General features: G+C 31.2%; 2 protein-coding genes across 2 annotated transcripts; one reads left to right on the top strand and one right to left on the bottom strand.

Annotated features, from left to right (window-relative positions):
* Positions 1–204: 204 nt before the first annotated feature.
* Positions 205–8,628, top strand: LOC107473392 (sulfate transporter 3.1). Its single transcript, XM_016092952.3, has 11 exons — positions 205–849; positions 1,826–2,033; positions 2,561–2,732; positions 3,496–3,561; positions 3,706–3,819; positions 4,607–4,850; positions 6,161–6,447; positions 7,134–7,324; positions 7,462–7,547; positions 8,030–8,106; positions 8,223–8,628. The coding sequence occupies exons 1-11, from the start codon at positions 495–497 to the stop codon at positions 8,406–8,408; spliced, it is 1,986 nt and encodes a 661-aa protein (XP_015948438.1). The 5' UTR covers positions 205–494; the 3' UTR covers positions 8,409–8,628.
* Positions 8,629–9,161: 533 nt separating this feature from the next.
* Positions 9,162–16,330, bottom strand: LOC107473391 (protein NETWORKED 1D). Its single transcript, XM_016092951.3, has 5 exons — positions 16,014–16,330; positions 15,603–15,687; positions 15,215–15,470; positions 10,572–14,632; positions 9,162–10,439 (listed from the first exon to the last, which is right to left on the bottom strand). The coding sequence occupies exons 3-5, from the start codon at positions 15,315–15,317 to the stop codon at positions 9,372–9,374; spliced, it is 5,232 nt and encodes a 1,743-aa protein (XP_015948437.1). The 5' UTR covers positions 15,318–15,470; positions 15,603–15,687; positions 16,014–16,330; the 3' UTR covers positions 9,162–9,371.
* Between the last annotated feature and the right edge of the window lie 523 nt (positions 16,331–16,853).

The raw sequence follows: 16,853 nt of genomic DNA, 5'->3' as shown, positions 1-16,853 counted from the left end.
TTTGATAGAAAACCAAAACTAATAAAATAATAAAAAAATCATATTAATAAATCATATAATTGTCTACTTTTTTTTTCAACAATATGTCAATAATTTAATAACTTATTATATAGTGCATTTAAGTTAGGCTGTGCACAAAAACTATTATATAAAGCCATGTCATTCACACTCTAAACACACACCACCCTCCTTCTTCTTCTTCCTCAAATATTTTGTCCTTCTCTCCTTCTTCTTATACCTAAATTTCTATCCAAAAAAAACCAACCTCATCCACCATAATTTAGATATAACACATATATTTCTCCTAATTATTATTCCTCCCAACATATACACCAAACTAAAACCACTTTAATATAAACTTGATTAGCATAATCAAACACATTTATTAATATTTAGTACTATATATAACACATACTAGTCATACATATTTTTAGCACCATTAATTATATTTGTACTTATTATTAAGGATAAGATATACTATTATTAGAGAAAAAATGGGTAATGTTGATTATTCATCATCATATCCTTCATCTATGAATAGTGATGAGAGTGAACAACATCCTCGTGTGGTTGTTCCACCACCACAACCATTTTTCAAGTTTCTAAAATACTCAATGAAGGAGACATTCTTTCCGGACGACCCGTTGAGGAGGTTCAAGAACCAGCCTCCTTCAAGGAGGTTGGTTCTTGGACTCCAGTACTTCTTCCCAATATTTGAATGGGGTCCGAGTTACACGTTTCAGTTCTTGAAATCGGACCTCATTGCCGGAATCACCATTGCTAGCTTAGCCATACCTCAAGGAATCAGCTATGCTAAGCTTGCAAACTTGCCTCCAATTCTTGGATTATGTGGGTATTATATGTATTTAATTAAGTTTACTTTAATTTCTCTCTTATGATGATCATCAAGAATATATAGAATTATATACAATATAATCTCTTTTAAACTCAACTTTTTTTAATTTCTTTAATTTTTAATGAAGAATAATACTTTAACTTAGTAACACAAAAGATTTTCTATATGTAGTTTTATTTTTCCTTTTAGTTGAAACTACATATATCTTCTTGATAAAGGCCATATAAATATAGTTTAATATAAATAATTAAATTTTATCATAATAAGAAGAAGAAAAATCGATCACATTTCTATTGCATTGTGTGCTATTTTACTATAAATTTTAAGAAAAATAATTTTTAAGAGTTTCCTAGAGCAAGAAGTTTCCTTCAATTCATCCTTTTTCAATAATCCCCTAAGCTAGGAGACACATGAATTATTATTGTCTTCTATTGAATTTTTTTTCTTTTGGATAATAAATATCAAATCTTAAATTTTTTTGTTAGTATAATTTTGATATTATATTATGAAATTATCTCTTATTCTAAATATTTAAACGGATAAAAAGAAGAAAAATCGATCACATTTCTATTGCATTGTCTGCTATTTTACTATAAATTTTAAGAAAAATATAACTTTTCAGAGTTAGTTTTTTAGAGCTAGCAAGAAGTTTCCTTCAATTCATCCTTTTTCAATCCCCTAAGCTAGGAGACACATGAATTATTATTGTCTTATATTGAATTTTTTTTTTCTTTTGGGCAATAAATATCAAATCTTAAACTTTTTTTAATAAAATTTTAATATTATATCATAAAATTACATCTTATTCCAAATATTATATATATATATATATATGAATAATTATATCCTTAATAAAAGAATTATGTATCTTATAATTAATAATAAGATAATTTTCTTTCTTTTTTTTAAAAAAAAATTACTTTCTCTGAATAATTGATGATAATTATAATTATTGATTGATGGGAGCAGATTCAAGTTTCATACCACCATTGATTTATGCAATGATGGGAAGCTCAAGGGACTTAGCAGTGGGAACTGTGGCAGTTGGATCTCTTCTTTTGGGTTCAATGTTGTCAAGTGAAGTTAATCCAATTCAGAATCCAAATCTTTTTCTCCACCTTGCTTTCACTTCTACTTTCTTTGCTGGAATTTTCCAAGCTTCATTGGGTCTCTTCAGGTATATTTATAATCTTAATTAATCAAATAAATTCAAATCCAATATTCAACTCAACAATAATTATTATTAAGCATGCTCATTTTCATTTTCACTAACTCACAATCATTATAATGTCTTATGCAAAATGTGCACAATAAGGTTAACATATTATTTTAAATTTTAATATATTTTCAGAAGTAAAAGGAATAAGCAAGTGAATCATTTAAGTGGAAGAAAATAAATGATAAAAGAAAAAAAAAGAATGTTTGAAAGGAAAAAAGCAAGGTAATGCGATCTTCGGGACTTGGCAGTACATTGTATGGGGGAAGATTATTTTTGTCCTTTCATGTTTGTCTTTTTCAAACATTTAGAATTTTTCAATGAGATTCCCCCACCCTTATTAAATTCTTAATGTACCAGATTCTAGAAGTGATGACAAATATTTAAAAAAAAAAACAGAATAATTCATGATTATAATCTAATCAATAGAAATAGTGAAAGACTAATAAGTAGAATAATTATTGATGAATAAATTGGTTGGAGTGCAGGCTAGGGTTTATAGTGGATTTTCTGTCACATGCAACAATAGTAGGGTTCATGGGAGGAGCAGCCACTGTGGTTTGCTTACAACAACTCAAATCCATTCTTGGTCTTCAACATTTCACTCACAGTGCTGATATCATCTCAGTTATGCGCTCTGTTTTTTCCCAAACTCATCAGGTACAACCCTTTATTATTATTATTATTATTATTTCATTCTATGCTTAAATACTAGTAAGTGTTATTTGTAAGATTTTTAGTTATTTAATGGAACAATAATGGAATGTAGATTTATTAAATGTTCAATTTCGTCCTTACAACTATGAATAATTAGATATTTAAATTGTTTTTTATTAGTAATCTAACGGAAAAGTCAATTTAATTTATTATTTAAGAATTAATTTAAAATTTTTTATTTTTTCGATAATTAAATTAACACACATCTAAAATTTTTCAGAGACTAAACCATAAATAATCATTTTTTGATAAACTCTCAAATTAGTCTCCAACAATCTCAGATTAAAATTTTTGCCACCAAGAAATTTTTATGATTCTAAAAATTCTCAAAAAATTATTCATATTAAATTGAAATTATTTTAACTGCTAATCTTAGATAATAAATTTTTATAATTAAATATTTTCCAGATGAACATGGTTAGTAGGTAGCTCCAAAATTGGAGTATATATAAGAGAAAGTCTAGGGGCCAGCAGAAATTGTGATATATAACCATTAATTAGCCATTAAAAATAAAATGAATAATTCTGTACCATTGGATATAATCTTCCACCGTTAAATACATCTATGATGACTAATTGATGACTATATATTACAATTTCTGCTGGCCCCTAGCACTCCTCTATATATAATATTGATTTTTCCATTTACTCTTTTGACTCTAATTATAGTATAATTTATTTTTATTTCGTTGTTGGTTTATGGCAGTGGAGATGGGAGAGCGCAGTGTTAGGATTTACCTTCATTTTCTTCCTCCTTCTCACAAGATATTTTGTAAGTAATGCATCTTCACATGCACAAAATCTAATACTTAGTTATAGAAATTAATATTTATTATCTTATAATTAAATTAAATGGCATAATAATTATGTGAATTATTATAGAATATGAATTTGGGTATGTGACATATAAATGCAGAGCAAAAGAAAACCAAAGTTGTTTTGGGTATCAGCAATGGCACCGTTAACGTCCGTTATATTGGGAAGCTTTCTCGTCTATTTCACTCACGCTGAGAACCACGGCGTTCAAGTGGTGAGTAATGACCATTATGCCCATTCTATTTTATTAGATAATAAATTTAATTTTGATGTAATGTTAAAATAAAACAATTTTACGTGCATCCAATTATGTAATACTATGTCAATAAAAAATAACTATCTTTTATATTAATTTTGTAAATGATCATCCAAAGAAATAATATGATTAGACGATTATATAAAATATTTTATACTATCAATTTATCAAAATTAAATTTTTAAATAATAATAAATAGGTTTAATTATTTTGTTAGTCTCTGACTCTCTGTAATTTTATCAAATTTGTAATTATATTCTTATACTTTTTTTATTTTCAATTGGGTCTTTACATTATTTTTTCTTTTGTAATTAGGTCATTTTTATATCAAAAACATTAAAATTAACAAAATATTTCACTCAAGAAATATGTGGTCAAAATTATACTTAAATTCTTAATTGTGGATACCTTCAATGTGCCAATAAATATTCAATTAACTTTAATCTTTTTTACATTATGAAGAACCTAATTACAAATTAAAATTAAAAACAGTATAAAGATCTAATTGAAACGAAAAAAATATAAAAATCTAATTACAAATTTGTTGAAATTATAGGGATTAACAAAACAATTAAACCTAATATATAAATAAAAGATGAATATATTAAAAATGAAATTAATAATGTTGTTTGATGATTGTTAACGAGTTTTATCTCAAATAACATAGTATCTCATCCTCACTTAGAGGTCTTGAGTTCGAATTACATTCTTAATAGTTGGAAAAAAAATATTGTTTGATGATCAGATAGGAGAATTGAAGAAAGGGTTGAATCCGCCATCAATGACGGATTTGGTGTTTGTGTCGCCATACATGGGCACAGCAATAAAAACAGGGATTGTTGTTGGAATCATAGCACTTGCTGAAGGAATAGCAGTTGGAAGAAGCTTTGCAATGTTTAAGAATTACCATATTGATGGCAATAAAGAGATGATAGCTATTGGCACCATGAATGTTCTTGGTTCTTTCACCTCTTGCTACCTCACAACAGGTAATTATGGTTATCAAATTTTGACAATACTTTAAAAAAATTTAGTTAAAATTAATATTCTTTTATTATTTGATAATTTTTTATTTTAATTATATTTTTTATTTTTATTTTTTAAATAAAAAATTATTACTAAATAATAAAAAATATAACTTTAATTTTAAATGTAGTTAAATTTCATATATAGGCATTGTAGCCATTATAATCATCGTTAGAGTGCAACATAAAAATATTATTCGTACGTAGCAAATATAAATAAACGTCATAGATTATGTTTTTCTAAAATAAAAAATTAGTAAAATGAGAATTTAATCATTATTAAATTAAGAGAATAACATTAATTACATATAATGTAAATTATAAAATCAAGGATGATTAAATCTTGAGTTTTTCATCACTAGCTAATTTTCTTGTGGATTCTTTTTCAGATGTCTTATATTAGATCATAAACATCAACCTTTTCCACATATACTAGTTTTAACAAAAATATATACCCTTTTAGTTTATTTTTTTGGATGGTTGGTTCAAGTAATATGTATATACTTGAATCTCATTGAAGTATATAAAGGTTTTAGGTTTAAATTTTCTAAACGAAAAAAGGAATTTCATTTTGAAGAGTAAACTACACCACAATATAAAGATTTTTGTCCCAAATAAAATTATTTCTTGTGTAATAAGATACCTATAATTTAAAAAAAAAAAAACAGAGAAGAATGCAATTGACAACTCTTAGCTTTTAAATTCAATATTTGCAATTCACCATTCATAAATAATCAAGAAATGCAAAAAAAAAAATCTATCACTAACTGTTCTTCCAGAATTAGTCTTTTAATAAATTTTTTTTATTAACATAATTATCTTATAAGAGAAGGGTGAACGTGAAAAAGAAATTATCAATAAGGGCCTTTTAAAAAATAAACTATTCGACAATAATCCCATAATATCAAATTCTATGATACAACGGAACACGCCGACACGCAAATTTTAAAATTTTATAAGACATGAGGACATGCATACATATAAAATATAAAGTATTTTTTAAATAAATTATAATGATATTTTGATATTTTATTGATATTAAAATATAAATTGATTTTTAAGACTAGATACACTAATACGTGATAGGATTTAGGTGTGTCTAATCATGTCAAATTCCATATATTAAAACTTAAGATATAAAAAGCACATAAACAAATAAAGGTGTTTACAACAGTTAATTAATTAATTGCATTTCTTGAGAATTAAACTAAAAAAAAAAGTGTGACATGTAAAAAATAAAAATAAAATATAATATTTTTTTAAAATTATTTCAGGGCCATTTTCACGTTCAGCTGTGAACTATAATGCTGGATGCAAGACAGCAGTATCAAACATAGTGATGTCAATTGCAGTGATGCTAACGTTGTTGTTCCTAACACCATTGTTCCATTACACACCCCTTGTGGTGCTAGCAGCCATTATTGTTTCTGCAATGCTTGGCCTCATAGATTATGAAGCTGCAATTCATCTTTGGAACGTTGACAAGTTTGACTTTTTTGTGTGCATGAGTGCATACATTGGTGTGGTCTTTGCTAGTGTTGAAATTGGCCTTGTCATTGCGGTATGCATCAATCTACTCAATTTTCTTTTTTTTTTCACAAAAAAAAATTATTATTTCTCTCGTACTATCATTTTACTGATTTTTCAATTCTAAGTCTTAAATTTTTAATTAAGTCTTTATAGTTTATATTGTATAAGTATTTTTCATTCAGTTACCTCCAATTTAAATATATATTTTGTGATAAATTTATTTGAATACAAAAATTTCAAAAAAAAAAAGGCAATTTATACACATGGGCTTGATGAGAAAATTTCCTAACTGTTTAGAAACTTGGTTAGAAATATTTTAATTATAAAAATTAATTGAAAAGTTGTATATAATATAAAAAAATATATACACATTAACTATTAAATTAATTATTATGTACTTGTGTATAAAAATATATATTGTTTAATTTATTTTTAATATGTATTTTATATTTTGACATATATTTTATATAAATAATTGATTTGGTAGCTAGTTTTAGCATGATATAATATAAATACTTATTTACAAAATTTATAACTATAAAAATCTAATTGAAACTAGTACAACAACTATGAGAATTTTTAGTCTAATTCAACTTCTTTCACAAGCATCTCTGACAGAGCTTTTTGTGATAAGTTGTTTTGATTATCTAAACACAATAAATATATAGGGTTTGTGAAAATTAAATTATGTGCTTATTACTTGTGTGCATTTTTCAGGTTGCATTATCTGTGCTTAGGGTACTTCTATTTGTTACAAGACCAAAGACATTTGTTTTAGGGAACATTCCAAATTCTGGTATATACAGAAATGTTGAGCAATACCAAAATGCAAATCATGTTCCTGGAATCCTAATTCTAGAGATTGATGCACCAATTTACTTTGCCAATGCAAACTATTTAAGAGAGAGGTAATTACCAAGAAACCTACATAATAATAATAATAATAATAATAATAATAATAATAATAATAATAATAATAATAATAAGTGGATGCTAAATTGCTAATACTTTTTTTGTTTTTTCAAAAAATGGTTATTTTTCATAGGATCACAAGGTGGATTGATGATGAGGAAGATAGAATTAAAGATACTGGGGAGACAAGTTTGCAATATCTTATATTGGATATGAGTGGTAAGTAATTAAGTATTGGATATGAGAATTAAGTAACTAAGTATATAGTAATTATGGAAAATGATGCGAAAATGTTTGGTAACTAAAGAAAATTAATCAAAAACAGTCATAACTTGTCTTATTTAATATTCATTACTCGTCAACAATTGTGTCTGATTGACACATTGATGAGTAGCGCGTATCATGATTTAAAGAATAATATTATGTGTACATTTGTCCACCTCGTATTTATTTTAACATAAAAATAATATTATTTGAAAAGATTAATAGTAAAGATTAAAATTTGTATGTCTTTGTCATTGTATGCTGGTTAATTTATCACTCTTATGATGATAAAATAACGAGCACACAATAAGAATAAGAAATATGAATCATTCTATCATTGTTCTTGTATAACATAAATGCAAGAAGATCTTTTCCCTTTACTAGCAATGTGGTTATCAAAATTGAAATTCTGAATTTGTGTGTAATTTGATTGGCAGCTGTTGGGAACATTGATACAAGTGGCATAAGCATGCTTGAAGAGGTCAATAAGATTGCAGATAGAAGAGGGCTACAAGTAAACTCATCCTTTAATTTCTTGTTTTATTATTAGATAGTACTAAGGATTTCTTGGGGTCATTTATTAGAATGCTTAATATGCTTTATTTTATTTTTTTTCCAATTTGTGTGTAGCTTGTTATGGTCAACCCTGGGAGTGAGGTGATGAAGAAACTCAACAAATCCAAATTCCAAGAGAAAATTGGTGAAAAATGGATATATTTGACAGTTGAAGAAGCTGTTGGAGCTTGCAACTTCATGTTACATACATGCAAACCAAATTCCAAGATAGATGAATCAGAGGGTTGGAACAAAGTCTGAGCCAAAAATATCAAATTAAAAGATGTGGCATGAGTGTTTGTGAATCATGCTGAAGAATATATATATATATATAGAGAGAGAAGCACAGGGTAATTTATATATAAAAAAAATGAAAGATTGATGTGTGTTTTTGTTTCTCAAGAGTTTGCATCCTATGTTGGAAGAAAATCTGATGTGTAAATCAATATGTAATAAGCTTGATGATCTATTGAAATGGAAAGTATCTCCATGATTTGTGCTCTAAAACTATTTCAATTGAAAGATTAGGATAATGATCCTCTAAAATTATTAAGAAGCAAACAATTAGATTAATGAAGAGCTAAATGCGATTAAATTTTGGACAAGGATTCTTGAGACCAGTCACAAATTCAAAAAATTTTATTAGTAAAAACAAAAACATATATAACATGACAATTATTTTATTGTTATAAAATATCATTAATTTTCAAATTATCTAACTAATAAATTAAAATACTAAAATAGCAATTTAAATAATAACACATAACTTAAAACTCCATTTTTCTAAGTTACATATTTTAAAAAGATTGAATAATCTTTTCATTATTAATACAATCAAATTTATCAATTTTTATATATGTCACTAAACAGTTATTTAAAAATTCAAAACTAAAACAAAAACATGAATCCACAGAACCACAATGATGAGGAAAATAAGTAAACAACAAACAAAAACATGAATCCTACAGGCTACAGCAATGAGAAAGAATTGGAGGGAATTATTCAGAAAAAGGATAGAAAAACAAAATGGTGAAAATTCCATCTTAGCCTCTTCTTATGAATATATGAGGCACAAAATGTACAAAAGGATCAAAACATGTAAGGATCATTTATACCATCTATATAAAAAAGGAAACTTTACAAACAAGAAAGCTAAATGTAATGTCTCATGTTATTTGAAATAATACTATGCTAAAAATATGCCGAGAAAATGGTTTTGCTAACTCAATCTCCTTTGGTTGGAGGTCTCACACATGCACAAAAACCTTTCTTCTTCTTCTTCTGCTGGTTGTTTCTTGCGCCGCCGTAGAGATAATCGCGCAAAAGTACTCGAGGACTTCGATCCATGAATCTTGCTTTCTCCTTGTTTTCTTTTCCACCATCAAGTTTCAGAAGCAGAAACTGCAGTCTTTGAACCTCTAGCTGCAGTTGTCCTATTTTTTCGGATCCTCGCCGTGCCTGTTCCAAGACTCCTCTCTCTTTGCCGACGCTTCCGCTCTCGTCCAAGTCTGCCGAGTCCTTCCTGCCGGAAGACAATGTACCTTCTTTGACATTCTTTGTCAGCTTACTGTTGGCATCGGACAGCTTCGTGACGGTCTCTTGAGCAGCTTCAAGTTGTCCTTTCGCAGCTTCATAGTCAACACCTTTTCCCTTTGCGCTTTTCTCAGTAATCTCCATCTTCTTCATCAAATCTTGTATGGTTATTTGAAGGTTTATCAACTTCTGCGCATCGGAATCAAGCCTTTCTAGAACTTTGCTCTTGTTGCCTTCCTCGTGTGCCAGCTTCATTCGTCTCGAGATCTCTAATTTGTCCACACTCAACTCCTTTTCCACCAAAGACTCCGACGAAGGATGCTTACTTTTCGAATCCTTGGTTGCTCCTCTTCGATTGTAGCCACCCGGTTCATCCGTGAAATTCGGTGTATTGGCACTTTCCCATAAGCCGAGCATCTTATCATCAGCCTCAGGTGTATCTCTCCTACTTATCCCATATGATGAACACTCAGAGATTTGATCAAGCATGATGTCTTTTGGCAGAACTTCAATCTCGGTTACAGGAACATCTGGCCTGGATTTCCCTGTTCTCAGGTCTGAAGCGCCTCCATTCCAATTCTCATTCGCTTCATTCGCTTGAGAAGCATGCCTGCTTTCATTTATCAGCTTCACTGCTGTTTCAATTGCCAGGATCCTCCTCTGCAGGTCTGCGAGTGCATCCGGTGCCACGACAGTCCGATCTTCACTTGTTTGTTGACCACTTTCAGTGTTTTCATGATCTACCAACATCTTTTGAACCTGAAAATGGTTTCCATAAGAAAATCAAATTGCATCAATTACCATAAGAAATGAACAAAAATAATGACCATGAACTAAAATATTGAGAAATTATAATACAGTTTAAGAAAGAAACACTGCATATCTTAGTACCTTAGATTCTTCATGGTCATGAGGTTTTCGATTTGTAACAGTCTGCATTTCCAGAGATGTTACACTATCGGTTAAAGCGGCAACTGCCGGGACATAAGCAGCTAACTGACCATGCAGTCTTCCATTTTCGCCTTCCAACTGGCTAACTCTTTCCTTCAGCTGCTCGCTTTCCAGTTCTTTAGAGTGGTTTTTGCGTTCAAGATTCTCGCACACATCGGATAGTTCACAGACCTTCCCTTCAAACAATGTTTCAATGACAGAAGAAATTTGCAGTTCAGCATAGAGTGTTGTAGCCCGAGTTTCCCATTCTTCAATCTCGTCCGTTCCCTTCTGCACCTCATAACTCAACTCCTTTTCTCTCAACTTAGTTTCACCAAGTTGTTGATGCAGGTGCCTCATTTCATTCTCCAACTTCTGATTCACTTCGCAAAGGTGTTCGAGCTCTTCGGTTTGGCGATCCTTATCCGAGGATAATTTCAGAATTTGATTTGCCTGGTCTTTAAGTATCCCCGTCGCCTCATCATACTTAAACTTCAGATCTTCCACCATTCTATGCAATTCTGTTTTCTCAGCCAGCAAAGCATTAAACAGTGTGGCTGCTTCCAAAAGCTCATTTTCCTTTCTGGAGAGCAATTCCTTTTCATTTGTAATCTCACAACTTAATTGATCATTGACAGATTCAACTAACTTCAATTCAACATTTGACTTCACAAATAAGTCTTTGAGATGTGAATTTTCCAATTCTGAATGCTCTAATTTTCCCACCATTAGTTTCAATCTCTCTTCAAGGTCATTGTTTATCGAACAAAGCTTCTGATGATCTTCATCTAGTTCTTTAAGTTGCATAAGTTTCTCGAAGATAATGTTCTCGTAGATCACAGAAATATTAGACTGAGCTATTATCTCGCGGATCACAAAACACATTTCTTCTTCCAACTTACTTTTCTCTTCGCCAAGATCTAGAAATCTTCCTGTCAAGGACTTTTTCTCTTCAAATATTTTGCTATTTTCTTCATTCAAGAATTTGTTTCCCTCTTCCAAGTCTGCCACCTGTTTTCGCAGATTCTCTATTTCGGATGTCATTATTTCCATTCTCTCTTCTCCCTTGTATATTGTCGACTTCAACTCCTGATTCTTCTCCAATATCTTCTGGACCTCGATTTGCAATGCCAAGAACTGCTTCGACTGGATCTTGAATTCCTCGTCGAGTGCATCTCTTTCTGTCACAAGATTCTCTAACTTTTGTTTCATTTCCCCAAGGAACATAACCAGAACCGAATTCTCAACAGCCACTTGCTGGCTTTCACTGAAAACTGTGTCAAAGGAATCATTTGCATCTTGAAGCTTTTGATGTATACGGTTTAGAAGCATCTGATCTTCTTCATGCGTATCTTCACGCAAATGTTCGCCATCAGTGTTGAGAGTTTTCAGTACCTGAAGCAGCCCAATTCTTAGTATTCTGATTTTCTCAGACAAAGAATCCACATCAACCTGTTTCCGAACATTTTCGGTCTCCAGTTTAGATATCATTCTCTCGGACAACTTCGATGCCTCCAAAAGCCTCTGACTCTCAATTAGAAGGGAAAAGTTCTTGTTCCCCAAATCCTGAATACTTTTCTGCAAGATAAAAATTTCTATTTGAGCATGCATTGCTCTGTCCAGTTCCTCCTCATACTCCTTCTTCTGGAGATCTGCATCTTCTTGTAGAGCATGAATTTGTGATTGCTTCTCAGCCAATTCATTTTCACTCAACTTAGTGACTCTGGAATGCTCTTCCCTCACGGAATATAGGGAAACCAGTAACTCTTCTACCTTTTTCAGTGCAGACTCTCTCTCTCCTTTTAATTCCAAATGCTGCATCTCCAATTCACTGTGCTGTTTTTCAAGATCTTGCAGTGTTTGCTGTGTGATGTTCCACTGTGAAAGTAAGGTTTCTTTCTCAGAGATGACACTGGACTTCTCATTGTCAAGTAACTTGCACGTGTCTTCTAAGGTCGTCGACTTTACCTTTAATCCTTCAAGTTCAGCATTCACATCAAACAGTGAATTTTCTAAAAGTTTGTTCTTTTCTGAGAGATTCTCCAGATTTTCAGAAGTTGTTTGTAACTGGGAAAATAAGGCGGCCTTCTCGGCAAGAAGCATTGATTTCTCCGCAAGCAAAGATTCGCATGTTTCTTCCAACGCCTTTACCTTTCCTCTGACGCTCTCTATCTCAACCGTCTCCTTCAACTTCGTGTTCTCATCTTGTAATTCTTTCACAGACGACCCGAAACACTCTGGATCAAAGCCCGTTGACCTCACTTCGACCATCAGAGTTTCATGTCTTTTATTCATATCATTAAGCTCCTCCTTAAGACAGTAAATTTCTTGCTGAAGAGCATTTCTTTCATCAACTCGCAGCTCAACCTCCTGCTCCACTTTCTCTATAGTCTCCCTGAGTTTCAATATCTCATCCTGCAAATTCTGCATAGATAGAGATGAAGAAATTTTGAGCTCATTTAGAATCTTGTTTTCCTCATTGACCCTGTGTACTTCATCCTGTAAAGCCTGCTTCTGTGATTCCACATTCTCCAGTTTTTCAGCCTTACCGTGAAGGTCGGCAGCAAGAGATCTAAGCTCTTCCTGAGATTGGGCATGCAAATCCTGAAGAGTTTGGAATGCAGTTTCGGCCTCAATGAACCGCAGCCTCTCCTCTTGTAAGCAACTCCAAATTTTCCCCAACTCTTTCTGCTTCTCACTTAGTTCTTCATTTTGAGATCCCATCTTTTGGGCTAAAGACTGCAATTCAGAATGCAGAGTGTGATTTGATGTCTCCAAGAGAAGACACTTCTCTTCGGAATTGCGTAACTTTTCAATCCCTTCATTTATCTGGGAATGTAGCCTACGCATTTCCTCTTCAGCACAAGAGAGTTTATGCTCCAAACTGGAAATTATCTCCAAGCATTGCTGATAACGCAAAGCAGCATCTTCCTTCTCTTCAGTGAGTTTGGCAATTTCTAACTTCATCGCCTCGATTTCATGTTCAGCTGCATTAGCCTGCTCAGTAATTCTTCTTGCATTTTCCTCAGCTTCTTTTAACCTCTCCTCCAATTTCGATAATGTCTCCAGACACTGTTGATATTGAACAAGGGCAGCTTCCTTTTCAGCTTCAACTCTAGCAAGGTCCTGCTTTAGAGACTCGACTTCTGTTTCCGCTTTAGCAGCTCGTTCATTGAGTTCTCCTGCATCCTTTTGAGCAAAAGAAATATTATTCTCCAGATTAGATATTTTCTCCAAGCATTCCTGATACCGAAGAAGACTAGCTTCCCTTTCATCTTGTAATTCTTTGAGGGCTTCCTTCAAGGCTTGAACTTCAGCTTCAGCTTTACTTGCTCGCTCATCAAGTTTCCGAGAATTCTCTTGTGCAGAAGAAACTTCTGATTCAAGATTAGATAATCTCTCCAAACTCTGCTGATACTGAAGCAAACCAGCTTCCTTTTCATCTTCTAATTTAGCAATGGCTTTCTTTAAGGCCAAAATTTCTGTCTCAGTTTTTGTCACCCGTTCAGATTCTGACAAGGCTCGAGTTTTTTCATCGTGGCTTCCATTGTTTAGCCCTCCACCATCCTCTTGTGAGTCATGAAAATCGAGACCCCTTCTAGCATTTCCTTCTGGAAACTTCGAAAAATTTTCATGTTCTCTGGGGATAGAAAGATCATTGAGGTGTTTTAAACCTGTTTTGTTTATAGAAGAATCATGATCTTCAGTATTAGCTCCATTGAGGTCGAATGCACGCGAAGGGTGCCGCGAATCCGGTGTGCGTGGCTCAGTCTCTGGTAAATCATCTGTCAGCATCATTGGAACTTGATTAGGAAATGCTTCGGACATTGTTCGATGTGCATGGCGGATCACTCCAGTTGCATGGTCATATCTTTCAGCCAATGCCCGATAAGCCCGATAAAACTCTTCGACCAATTTCATAAGCTCTGGCCGTTTTTTATAATACATTTCTGCTCTCCGTGCAAATGAATCAGCATCTTCTTCAATAAGCTTAATCATTTGCTTCACCTTGACATCCATGTCTGAGAAACAGAAGATACCATTTTGATAAGTTCACATGCATCTAAAAGCATAGCAGCAGATGGTATGTTAACCGAAAAATGTTATCACAACTTTCTGGTCATTAAGCAAATAAACATGATCATTTGAAAAGACATACTTACTATTTTTTCTATGATGAAATAAATCCTGTCTTCGAATGCTTAAACATCTTTCGTTATTAAAACAGAAAGAAAATAACTTCTAATAAGATTCAAAAGATGTAAACAAATGCAAAGTTGCATATTTAGAGAAAATGTTTCCATATATAAAGCCATTAATCACCTTAAAATGCCTCAAATTGGAAAACCGTTTGAATCAGATTACATCATTGTGCCAGACTAAGCAAACAACGAAATATGCTTGTCCGGTTCAATATTCCAAAACTTATAGCAAAGTAACATATCTCACTAAATATGCATAATATTATGATAGCAAAGAAAGAGAAAACCTTAATAAGACTTCCTTTAGAGTTCAATATCATGAACAATTAGTTGATCCATAGATACAAACAAAAACAATAGATATTTGAAATTCATTTCTCCCAGATTTGTGGAAGGCATTACCAGTCAGATTTTCTTGGAGCCATTTTGAATTCTTTGGGCTTATGTGGCTGTCCCACCACCATGAATACATTCTCCTAGAATTCGCATGAGCTAGAGTCGCCATCACGACGAAACAATCAAACCGGCCTTTTCGTCTTCTGATGCAGCTGCAAGGAACTCAATCCTTTGGAAGATTGTGTGAATCAAAACCAGAACCACACAGCAATTTGTGTGTTTTGACCACAAAGTCAACACAACACAACACAGTTTCTTCTACCTGTATGCATTCATTGGAGCCAAAAAACAAACAGAATGAAAGCAACACAAAAGGTTTAGTTTCAGATAAATCAAAGCCACCTTTCTTTTTCTTATCTTCTGTCAAAAAGATCTGAAACAGAACAGAGATTACCTGATGAGTTTGTTCCCAATTTCCAAAATTTAATGGGAAGAAAGAAAAATAAAAATCTGATGTGCCTGAATAATTACAAAATTACCTGACCAAACACAAAATTCCAATCAAAACAAGAGGAAATAAAAAAACACAAAACACAAAACAAAATTTAATAATAAATAATATGATAAATCAACAAACTCCAGTCAAACTCTAACAAGAACTATGATGATCATGATAAAAAAAAATGGCAACCATATAATTGAAGCTACCTGATCAATCAAAAACAAATAATCAAACTTGAAATTAAAAATAAATAATAAAAACCAACTGAAGATCGGTATAGAAGTGAATTGAAGAACAAATTAAATCAATCAAGAACTTCCAAAAAAAACAAAAAGAGCATAATTGAGATGAAAAGTAACTCACCCCCCAAAAACAAAAGAAAACAAAAATTGAAACTTTTGAGGTATTGGGTTGTGATTTCCAGTGGCGGCGATGAACAAGTTCAGCTGCTTTATCTTCTTTATTTGTTTTTGTTTTTGTTTTCTTTTATTGTGTGGTTTTTAGTTTTTGTTTTTGAGTCACCCCATGTTGATGTTGGTTAGATCTGTGTGTTGTGTGCAGAGAAAAACACAACACACAAAGCTTGCTGTCTTTCTTTCTTTGCGTTTTTGTTGGCTTTTTGATCATGTTGGCTGCATAGGTTGGTGGTCATGTACTACTGTCTTCACCACTCAACTAAAGGAGAGGAGAAAAAGAAAGAAACAAAAGTAATATTATGCTGAAAAAAAAAACAAATATTCATAAAAATTATGTAGTTTAGGAAAATAACTTTCTTGAAATTTGATAATATTATCGTTTGAGTTTAATTTTAATAGATTGATAATATAAAATATTTTATAAAGTTATTTATTTTTATATAAAAATATTATTTATATATTAAAATTAATTATTAATATATTTATAGATAAATATATATGATTTAATTTATTTTAAATTTATATTTATATTTTATAATATATTTTATATTAATAGTTAATTTTAATAGATAATTTTAATATATACATAGCATATATTTTATAAGATAAAATATAATAATTTTTGATAATGTAACAATATGACATTACATAACTAGACCTACCAATAATACTATTTTAAAATGTAATCTATTATGATTAAATTCATATATTACACAAAAATGTTATCTGAATGTATATTTAATTTTAGTTGTAACTATCATACTCAAATACGTATAATACCATATAT

This window comes from Arachis duranensis, chromosome 2, assembly GCF_000817695.3.
Source record: "Arachis duranensis cultivar V14167 chromosome 2, aradu.V14167.gnm2.J7QH, whole genome shotgun sequence".
NCBI lineage: Eukaryota > Viridiplantae > Streptophyta > Magnoliopsida > Fabales > Fabaceae > Arachis > Arachis duranensis.
Note: the sequence above shows the minus strand (reverse complement) of the source record. Positions and strands in the feature narration are given on the sequence as shown.